The following is a 12,074-nucleotide window of genomic DNA, read 5'->3' on the forward strand; positions in this document are numbered from 1 at the left end:
CAATGCATTCGGTCATCCTGATCCCTCCTGAGCTCTGTCAGGCTTCCTTCCTGGCTGTTTGCTCCTTGATGAACTTTTAAATGTTGTGGGTTTTTTACAGATTTACCTTGAATCCTCTTGTCTTTTTCACCTTCTGTGTTTGCCTGGGTAGTTGTGGCCATTCCTATGTGCTTCTGCTATAAGCTAATAGCTCTCAAAGCCCGATTTCTTAAAACGTTTGCATGTAATACTGAATATCTCAAAAGCAACTTAAAACACAGCGGATCTAAAATTAACTTGACCTTTCCTCTCCCGCCCACCTCCTGAGCATGTCTTGGTGAAGACAACATTATCCAGTCAGTCTCCAGGACTAGAAATGGAGAAAAAGTTTCCAGGCCGCCATGTTCCCGCATTTCCCACACAACAGGACAGGACCTCCAGGATGGCTGGCAACCACGGTATCTTCCACCTAAGGGGCCTTTCTCAATCCCATCTCTCCTGAATTACCACAACCATTCTCTGAGTTAGTGACGCACACCCATTCTTCTTCCCAATTTCTGTCATGATGGATTTCTACAATGCGGACCTATTCATGTCTTAAAGCGCACAGAAGGAACCTGTTTGTGTTGATACAATGCCCACTCCTTCCCTGACATAGAAAGCCTACTTCACCTGGTTTTCCATCCTTTCCTCCCTTCTGACTACCCCCACCCACAATGGTGGCCCCCGCTACCATGGGCTTTAAGTGTCTCCAAATGCACCAGAGTTTCAGTGTTCCTAATTTCGAGATTCCTCTTGAATCAACTCAGTTGATTTTTCCTAGGGTCCTCGCTAAAACTGCATTTTGGTGTCCTTCGTGTTCTTTATTCTGGATTCTATCACATATGTCTCTCAGTGCTTCTAATAGGTTCTCACAGAACAATCCTTGAAATCATTAGCAATGGCTCTAAGAGCTTTTCAACTGCGATAGTGGAAAAAATAAGCCTACCTACTCAGAAAAACAGATTTTCCCAAGTGAAAAGCAACATGAGGCCTGTTATCTTTATAAATGCCTGGTATACATACAGAAATGAAAGTCTTAAACATACTCATGCTAAGGTGGGGTTCAAATTGAAGTCACTGATTAATTGTGTCTCAGATTTATAAGTTTTTTAAATGTTAATAACTGGACTAAACTATGACAAAAAAATCATATGGAATAAAATTGTCCCAATAAGATGGACATATCTGGTGAACAAAAACCCCCGAAGGGTACAAATCCATAAACGTAACAAATTAAGAACACCACACACTTGCTGACTACCTATAAGAGATAACTGAATCAGAAATCAGATTGCTCTTTTCCATTTCTGCCCATTATTTTATCTTATTCTTAAGAGTATGAATTTGTGACTCATTAACTTAGAAGAAATTAAACGAATTTTCTTTTATGGACACTATAGGAATAGTATCTAACATTCCAAAAAAAATCCTAATAATAACATTTAAGACTCAGTAGCACTGGAGATAATAAATTGAAATGGCCCATTAAAAAAATCATTGCAGGAAAATACAATAAATGTCATTAAGTTTTAACTTCATATCTCAAATACTGAACATGCTTCTGTGTTACCTGCTCTTTCTCGTGAGGACTTAGTATTGTAGATAGAGTAAACATTATGTTTGTCGAGATGAGTTTCCAAAAACGCTACAGGAAAGGCACCCGCAAAAGCCGCGAGACATTCTCCTAATGCAGAGCGTTGCCTAGAAGTGGAAAATATTTATGTATTTTATGTCTTCCAAGTGAATGAAGAAGTTATACTACAATTGACCTGTTTAACCTACAAGAGGGATAATACTAGTGTAACTAATAAAATTAACTCCAAAATCCAATTTCTGTACATAAAACATCATATACTTTCAATAGTAAAGTCCCCGCCATTTAAAAAAAAAAAAACTAAATTATCTGTTAGTAAAAAAGAAGACCAAAATCACAAGAAAACCCTGTCAAATCCCCCCACAAGTTTGGACATTTCTTTTGCTTTTCTTTCTTTCTTTGCATCTTCTTTTTAAAAATATAATGACCTGATGAAGAATTCTTCCTAGGTGAATAAATGCACTGATACATATTAAAAAAATAAAGTACTGTTACCAATACATGAACACAATTTTTTGAAAATTTACTATGTACAAGTAATTTCAGGGTAGCTATGAAATATTAAGACGTAATAAATGCCCAAAACTATTAATAACACTCAAAATTGATTTATCATTTTTAAGGAAGGAAGAGGTTTAAGGAATCACTCTGTGATCAGTTGATTCAGGGCAGGGTAGACCCAAGGCTCCCTCTCCCACTGACAAAAATTCTCTCTCTCCCTTGGTTACCTATGGCATCTGAAGATTCGCTGGCACATTATTAAATGTAGAACAATATGAGAGTTATTTCAGCATATTATGACCTCCTTAAATTATTCTATATAAATGTTTTTATTTTCCAAGTCAACAAAATGTATCTAATTAAGAAAAGATTACATAATTCACTTAGGTAGTTCTAAATTTCTAACTGAAAAATATACGATTACTTAAAATTAACAATGCCTGATTGTCTAATATTTTCACTAAAAATGATTAGACATTTAGTCAGCTAGGAGAAAATATCCCTTCATAGAATGACATTGAATAACATTACGTTGTTAAAAATAACTTAGGATATCAAGAAATTACAAAGTAGGGTACAGGCTTTCAGACAAACCTGAGTGCCAAACTTATTCCTAATACTTGTGTCACTACAGGAAAATTACTTACTCTATGTTTTGCTTTCCTCACCCAAAAATAGGGATGCAGAATTGCAAAATTTGTGGCACATAAGTTCAATAAATGTTTGAAAATAATGAATACATTTATTCAAGAATTTAATAGCCTAAAATGTTTCCTGTATGACCCCAAAGTAGTTTATTCTCTTACATCTGACTGGACAAGTCCTTTTATTTCATTAATAATTCATGTGACCTATTTAATAATTTACTTTAAAATTTTGATTCAATTAGTAATTCTCAGACCAACTCTGATCATTTGTGTTGGTATTCTGGAAATAGCAAGTTTTTTTAGATGACTCTTATTAAAATATCTACATTTTTCTTTTTTTAAAAAAAATTTATTTACTTAGTGAGTGAGAGACAGAACAAGTGGGGAGAGGGGCAGAGAGAGAGAGAGAGAGAGAGACTCTCAAGCAGACTCTGTGCTCAGTACACAGCCTGACTCGGGGCTCGATCTCACAACCCTGAGATCATGACCTGAGCTGAAATCAAGAGATGGATGCTTAACTGACTGAGCCACCCAGGCACCCCAATATCTACATTTTTCTCAATTATGGTGTCATTTTTTCATTTTTTCCCAAATATCTTTTACTCCTCTTTCGATTTTCATATTTTCCCCAAATGACTTTATAATTGCAAACAAAGAAAAAAATATGTATCTTCTTTTAGAACCTAACAAAAGGATTCCAAATTCAACCAAAAAACCTCAAAAACCAAAAAAACAAAAACCAACAACAAAAAAAAACAGAAGTAAAAAGAGCAACAACAGCACTGCTAAGGTAATGAGCGATTTTGAATTACCAGATATTAAAATGTATTACAAACTACTAACCATTCAGTCTACAGTACCAATCTAGTCATTTAAAAAATCAAATAATAGAACAGAATAGAGATTCTAGAAATACGATGTAGGAAATATATTACCTCAGAATATGATGAAGATTTTATTTCAAACCAGCATATAAAAGAAATATTTAATAAATTACTACTTGGGGAGGAAGTTGGGGGGATAAGTGAAATAGGTAAAGGGGATTAAGAGGTATAAACTTCTAGATATAAAATAAGTCACAGAGGGGCACTCGGATGGCTCGGTCAGTTAAGTGTCTGACTTAATTTTGGATCAGGTCATGATCTCAGGGTTGTGGGATTGAGCCCCACATAGGGCTCCGTGCTCTGTGGGGAGTCTGCTTAAGGATTCTCTCCCTCTGCCTCGAATCTCCCCACCTCATTGCGCTCACTCTCTCTCTAAAATAAATAAAGCTTTAAAAACAATAAAACAAGTCACAGAGACGAAAAGTGCAGCATAGGGAATACAGTCAATAATACTGTAATAACGTTGCACGGTGACATATGTAACTATGTTTATGGGGGCGAACACAGAGTAACGTATAGAATTGTCCAATCACTATGCTGTACACCTGAAACTAATGGGACATCATATGCCAACTACATTCCAATTAAAAATCAATACTTTCCACATGGTGGATGAATTTAAACATTTAATTTGAATTCCATGTAACACTAAAGAGAACTATGAAATTCAGATTCACTTCTAGTAAATTCCCTTCTTACTCCAGGGATGGGCACTTCAGATATTCTCTACTTTCCTCGAACTTCTTACATTTCCCTTCTCAACTGTCACTTGGCTGAGGCATACTTCATAGGGAAAATGGAAGATATCTGACACATACCTACGTATACCTGATGTATCTACTACCTGCTTTCCGTTGAATGGAGGAAAGCTCTGAGCTTAAAAAATCATTTTCTCAAACATGCGTTCTTGAGTACCCCACGTCATTCTCTTTATTGTGTGCTTATTCACACACGATAACCTGCCAGTATCACATTTTCCACTTTATTTGTTTTGTGTTCCGTTTCCCCACTAGGTGTGAGCTCTTTGAGAATAGGCATCTATCTTGCTTACTGCTGTATCACAGAACCTGGCATTTAATATTTATTGAATGAGCAAAGGATTAAAAAGCTGAATTTATACAACTGAAGGAGTAGAAAAACCTAAGAGAATAAATATTTGAATTTCTAGCTGTTATGAGTTATGGTATAACCTGTCTAAAAACATTAAACGAAGGGGAATAAGAATCCAAGACATAATTGACAGGTTATCTAAAAATAAAAATTCCCAGGTCATAATTCCAGGTACACTACTGTACACAGTTTTACATATAATCACTACAATGCTAAATGTCACAAAGATGGTAGAAGTAACAGCAAGAGGTTAATAGTTTTAATAAATCAAATTCATTAATCAGCACACTAGTAAAAAATGTATGACAGATACAAAAGTCAATTCACAAAACAAAAAAATAAAAATGGCAAAGAAAACACAAAAAAATGGCTGGAAACCAGAAATTAGGGAAATACATTTGAAAAGAAAAATGGAATCCCATTTTTATTTATTTATTTATTTTAAAGATTTTATTTATTTATTTGACACAGAGACAGCCAGTGAGAGAGACAGCCAGTGAGAGAGAGACAAGCAGGGGGAGTGGAAGAGGAAGAAGCAGGCTCCCAGCAGCGGAGCCTGATGTGGGGCTCGATCCCAGAACGCCGGGATCACGCCCTGAGCCGAAGGCAGACGCTTAACAACTGAGCCACCCAGGCACCCCTGGAATCCCATTTTTAACTATTATACTTTTTAAATAGTAAAAAGAATAGTAATCAGAAGTGAGGAAAATATGAGGAAAAAGGATTCTCTTGCAAAACCTGACAGTGTCAACCGAATCAATTTTCTGAAAAGACAGTGAGATATGTATCAGAATCCTCTGTCTACTTTTTAACCTACATTTCTAAATTCTGAGAATATAGCTAAAATTAATAAAAATAAATATACGCAGAAAACAATGAACAGATTTAGCATGATTTATGGAAATGAAAACAACAGCCTATAAATCAAAAATAATATTTCAATAAATTATAAAACTTTCTTAGTATAAAATATTTTGAAGCTATAAAAGTCATATGAAAATAAAAGACTAATTAAAAAGGCAGCTAAGGAGCACCAGGGTGGTGCAGTCAGTTAAGCTATGGACTCTTGATTTTGGCTCAGGTCATGATCTCAGGATCATGGGATTAAGGCTTGTGTCAGGCTCTGCACTCAGGACAGAGTCTGCTTAACATTCTCTCTGCCTCTCTGTCTGCCCCTCACCCTACCCCTTGCGCTCCCACTCCCTCGTGCGCACACGCTCTCTCCAGAACGAATAAATAAATCTTAAAAAAAAATGCAGGTAAAAAATATGCAGTGTGAACCGAGTTATCCTTTTATATTGGTTTACTGTCCTGTCTCTATGCACCTGCCACTCTATTTTAATTGTTGATACTTTATAAGTTTTAATATTTGGTAGGCCAAATGAGTACCTTTCCATTACTTTTTCCCTCTCTCAAAATTTTATTGGCCAATCTAATGAGTTATTCTCTCAAATGAACTTTCAAATTGTTTTGTCAAGTTCAATAAAAAGCACATTTCTACTTGAAATTTTATTGTAATTAATTACAGATTAATTTGGGGAGAATTTATATCTTTTCAATGTTATTCCATCAGAATATCCTTTCATTTATTTATTTTATTTATCAGTCCTCTCTCTGAAAGTCATTTTCTTTAGGCTTCTAAAAAACTGCCCTCTTTTTCTCTTCTTTTCACAGAAATCTTTTACTGGACTCACCAGTGACCTCTTATCTTAAATGCAGTGGGGAGTCCTTATCTTGACCTGTCCACACCATCTGATACTCTCTTCCTCTTGAACGTGAGAACGTGAAAAAAAAAAAAGCTCATTCTAATAACGGCTGATATTCATGCTTATTTTGCTTTTCAGATATATAATGAGAAGCTGTCCCAGCAGATTCCTTCGTAAAACTCATAAACACCCTCTTCAATCTTTATGTTCAATATGGGCTTTACCATTATTGCTTTACCTTTTTTTTTTACATAATTTGATTGACTCTTATTATATAAATTCAAATTTAGCTTGAAGATTGTTCTATTACTCCCAAGGGATTCAACAGGTTAATCTGGTTGTTTAGTTTATAACTAAGGAAAAACTGATAATGGAAAGACTTGAAATAAAGAGCTATAACACTTGAAACAGCTATTAATACAAAGTTAAACTTTTAAAATCTTACCTTTCCACATAAATACTTTTGCTGGTTCCCAAAGCATATAAGCTAGTCAGAATTCTGTAACATGACACCTGTACATCTTCCACTAAGGAAAAACAGAAACAAGAACAAAAACCATTGTTATTTATATGTTGTCCTAAGAAAGTTTAGGTTGAAACCAAAATTCCATACTGAGGGCATACTAATATTTTAACATTTAAAAAAAACAAAACTAGAACAAATAGGTAAAATGAAATATAAAAACTATTTCTCAAACTGAATTCTTTTCTTTAAGGAGCTGAAAGCATTCTAATGAATGTACTATAATTATTTAGAACATTCTCAGGAACATTTTTTTTAAATAATGTTTCTCTAGACAGAAGAAAAAAGGATTTCGTCGAGAATAAAATCAAGCACAAAACTATCTGGGAGGACAGGTAGATTTTGTCTCCTGCTCTGAAGGTATATAAAGACTGTGTCTTTTATTTTAACACCTACGAAAACAATGACAATGCTGGCGGAAGTAGTGAGTTAGTTATGTCTGACCTGACGTTCAAGGCATAAGTAAATCAACCCTATAGTGTAGCCAGAAAATAAAATAAAATCTTACATATGATCTGTGATCCAGTAAGACATATCTAAGAGGCAAAAAAAAAAAAAATCTAAGAACCCTGGATTTCTAATTCTAATTCTTCAACCATTTCCTGGAGAATCTACCACGATAGGAATGGAGAAATCATTCTTGTGCTCCAGACCTGTTTCCATGTCCACGCTGCACTGAACGCAATGCTCCTACAATGGTTCAAGGAAATGGGTGAGTAGTGGTTGTGCTACCCACTGAGTAATGCAGTGCTTTCCACCCAGAGCTCTGCTTCACCTGGGAGACCCACAAGGTTGAGGGTCTGAGTAGGTGTGTCTCTAGTCAAGACCCACTTGACTGTTTAACAAGGGTCTATAGCTTTCATGTTCATATCAGCAGAAAAGCAGGAAATTGGGGCAGGTCTGATATTATTTGTATTTCCACATTGTTTTGAGCAATCTGTGGATATTTTTCATAATTATGGTTCCAGGCAAAAACAGCTGATTAAATCCATGAAAATGGACTGAAACCTATAAACAAAAAAAAAAATATGTGAGCCACCCTAGTAGACCAACGATTTAGACATGGACTTTGTCTCTGTAGCCTTCATAGTTGTTGATCACACAGCTTGTGGAAACAATCGGCACTGACTCAGAGATATTTCGAAAACATTTAATGTTGCATGACTCATGCTCAAACTGCATTGGAAAAATTCCATGGAAACAGAAAACACAGAAATTGTAAAATTTGGAACCTGCACTTCAACAAGGTGGGAATTACTGCCCACAACCACCACATTACTGGTCCTTTCCATGAATCCATGTGGCTCAGGGATCTATCTCTATAAGAATGGTTTCTGTAACTCAAATGTCAACCTACTGTTCGGGGCGGGAGGAGGGGGGAGGGGAAGGGAGTGCATTTTAATGAATAGGCAGTGTTTGAGTAACCAGATGGAGCTTTTACAATTAGTCATTGTACTGTTAGATAACGAAACTCTAAGTACTAGATTTACATACATATTAGATCTTCTCCAAACTGATGCTGGCCAATGTGCTCAAATAATGACGACAGCATCGGCAACAGAGCCACCGTGGTGTAATTGATAATCTGAGTGACACCTCTGGGTTGGTTTCGGGTGTGGGTGAACTGGCCTTGCTTGAGATTCTCCATGGTCTTCTCCAGATCCTCCGCGGCGTTGTCCAGAAAAGCTCGGAGTGCACTTTTAACACTCTCGAGGCCAGTCTTCATCACAGTCCTAGGAAGGAAAGAAGGGAGAACATACACCTTGCAAAAGGAGCAAGTGGAACACAAATAAAACATGCGTCTACTCTGTACCCATTACAGTCACTCAGTCAACTATATCTTTTTAATTCACTCCCAATCTTTTCAGTGTACTTGAGCTTAGAGCTGTATCGCTCTGTAAATGCATCACCTTTACCAAATGCCCTGTGAAATGCCTTGGACCCAGATCAAAAGGCAGTGCTAATGCTTCATATTTTCTACCAGTGTTTTCAACTTTTCAGAGTGTTTTATACTTGGACAAAACACAGCTTTTGAGCCAGTTGAGTTAATCCCAAATCCAACACAACCAGAACGAGTCCTGAGGCACTGTGTGTGAAAGAAACATTTAACCCCAGCTCAACCAAGTCATCAAATGATAGGGATGTTCTGTGCTTTAAGTGTAGCCATCAGCTAGATGAGCCTCCAAAGGCTGAACTTCGTACAGAAGCGATTCTCTGAGGCCGCCATGACTAGTAGGAAATGAAGGTATGCAAGAGCATCTACTTTTGTCATTTATTATACAAAATACCGCACATCAAATTTTAAACATGAAAATAAATAAAGAGCATCATGGCATATTCCCTGTAGGAGACATTTAGGAATTTTTATTTAGATTTATCCTGGAAAATAAATGAAATACATGTATGTCTCAGAGGCTGAATCAACCTTGTGAGATACACTGATTTTGTACTTAGGCAACCTGTTGGATTTCCAGTCATGTTGCTGGGAGGGTAGAGTACAAAGTACACACACTTGGGAATTGGTCTCCTTCCACACTTACTGTGCAATCTTAAGCTTCACTTTACTCATCTGTAAAGTAAGAGTAAAACCCTGTTCCTATGAAGCTAACTGTTATCACAAACCACACCCAGAAGCTACTAAAACCTTTCAGGTTGGAGTTTACCATTTCTACTTCACCTGAAACATTCCCAATTCAACCCTCTGTTACACACCTAGCTGCTACAGAAATTACTTGAAATTTGAATAACAATTTCTACAAGATCATAAAAATAATAATATGCCATTGTATTCGTCATTTACAAAATATGTTTTCACCCACACATAAGTCTTTATTACAATTCCAAAGAAAAAAATCAAGAGACAAGGTGAGTCTTCATACTCTTGCGTAGCATTCCCACAGTCATGTAGACAAAAATGTCACTTACCTGGCATCCAAAGTCTGACCCAAAATGTGAAGGCAGTTGACAATTGATGTGGCATCATTTCCTAAAGAGGAAACAAAAGGCTGTATAAATTACCCTGAGGGTTTCTCACTGTTCTTTTCTAGTAAGATTTGTGAACCAAAAATGAGTCAATGGTACATTTCAATAATAACTCGATTAAAAAGGTTTTCTGATAATCAAGTTTGGAATCATGCAGTTTTTCTGCTTGGAAGTGGATATGCAAATGTAAGTAGAAAAGCGATAAAAGCATGTCTCATCAAATAGCTGACAGAGTCAAGAAGCATTCAAAGCACTGTGCCAGGCTCAGGTGTTTTAACTCAATTTTTCAAATACACTTGCCTCCCCATACTGGCTCATCTTCTTTCTGAGTCGTATTGTGTGTCAATCTTCAAGTGAGCTCCTATGTTTATGAACGGAGGAGGGCTAAAAGTCTAATAAATTTAATTCCCTTTTAATTACCCAAGTGTCTCTGCTTTCTTATTCCATTCAACTGCACTACGATGAATTAATTTGCCTGCATGTTTTTGGTCTTTGGTGAATAAGAGCCACCAAACTGTCCTGTAAATAAGCATCAGCAGCTGAGGAAGTTAAATCCTCTTCTTAATGAGATAATTGAAATGGGGACAACTTTCCTTGAAAGTAGGATGAAACTCACCCATTTTGATTGGCATGTTTTATCAGAAAGTACAGAAATATGAATTATACAATGACTATATCCATTCTACTTTGTGAGAAAGATACATGAGAGAAAATAAACACAATGATGAATGCAAAGTTAGAAAGCAATCTGACCACTCCCAATACAGTCTGATACTGTTACTTCCTCATTTTACACTTTCCTACTTATAATATACATAGTCATTTCCTGGGCCCAGAAGATTAATAACTGCCATTGGGATGTAAGTTGTTATTACGTTTGAGTATGTTATACTCTTTATGCAAAAAAAAAAAACCCTAAAATGAATTAAATATGCATGAAAATTAACAACTACCTTGGAATCTGGACAAGCCAGTTTAGTGTTACGATACAAATAAGAAAAAAAAATAAGGTACTCATTGCTAGACTCCGAGTTCTTAAAGAAAATGTTCCATTCATCTTATGCTTTGATTTTCAGAATTTCTGGTAATAATGAAGACAAAAATCAGCAGAAAGGCAGAATTTGTTACGTCCTTGTCTACTGATTAGTGGCAGTCCTAGAACTTCCATTGTGGTCCACAGAAGTATTCTTCATTTAATGATTCATTCACTCAATAAATACTTGTCAAATACCAGGTATTCTCAATGTTCCAGTAACAAGTAAAAGAAAGTTTCCACGGTACTTGCATTTTAATGAGGGACACAAGTAATAAAATATTAAGAAAAAAATCAATATGAAACATATCAGGCTACACTAAAATAAGTATTTTATATTTGTAGATTATATTAATTTTATATAATTAAATAATAATATATAAATTAAATATATTTAACAATATAATATATTAATTATATATAATTAATTATATATAAATTAAATAATTGATATATATTATATGTTATATAATTAATATTTATATATATCAGGAAATAGGGATTAGAGCAACTGGACAGAGTGATAGGCTGAGTGGTCACGAAGCCCTTTCTAAGAAGGTGACACCTGAGCAAAGATTTGAATGAAGGAACGAATCATGCATAGATCTGGGAGAAGCACCTAGGCAGAGGGACCAGCATGTGCAGAGGGTCTGAGACAGAAAATGAAGCTGGTGTTCCAGGCAAGGAAGTCGAGGTGGCTGATGCATGATCAAGACTCAGGGGAAAGGACCTTATGAGGTAGAGAGGAAGGGAATGGCCAGGTTCTAGAACCTTGCAACAAGCACAAGAACTTTGAATCTTTTTTTGTCCCCCCCAGGTGCAACAGGAGGACATTCTTGAGGTTTTAAACAGGATGGGATCTGATTTATATTTTAAAAGGATTAATTCACGATGTGCAAAACTCTGGAAGGGCAAGAGTGAAGTCGGTTAGGAAGCTACTAGAGTCGTCTAGAATCACAGGATTGATGGTAGTGAATTTGGATTAGGATATTCACAGTGAAGAAGTGAAGAATTTATTTTAAAGATTTGCTTATGGCCTGAACGTGAGATGAGACGGGAAGGAGTCAAGGATA

General features: G+C 36.0%; 1 protein-coding gene across 2 annotated transcripts in view; it reads right to left on the reverse strand.

The window, feature by feature from the left end:
- The window catches only part of RYR2 (ryanodine receptor 2), a 711,493-nt gene that overhangs the window by 118,503 nt on the left and 580,916 nt on the right, over nt 1-12,074 (reverse strand). For both annotated transcript variants that reach the window (XM_057308486.1, XM_057308485.1), the window contains exons 64-67: nt 9,912-9,972; nt 8,481-8,719; nt 6,909-6,990; nt 1,592-1,722 (exon numbers count right to left, since the gene is read on the reverse strand). In XM_057308486.1, the coding sequence (XP_057164469.1) occupies nt 1,592-1,722; nt 6,909-6,990; nt 8,481-8,719; nt 9,912-9,972 (513 nt within the window). The remainder of the gene's footprint in view (nt 1-1,591; nt 1,723-6,908; nt 6,991-8,480; nt 8,720-9,911; nt 9,973-12,074) is intronic.

The sequence above is a fragment of the Ursus arctos genome, unplaced genomic scaffold, assembly GCF_023065955.2.
Source record: "Ursus arctos isolate Adak ecotype North America unplaced genomic scaffold, UrsArc2.0 scaffold_7, whole genome shotgun sequence".
Classification (NCBI taxonomy): Eukaryota; Metazoa; Chordata; class Mammalia; order Carnivora; family Ursidae; genus Ursus; species Ursus arctos.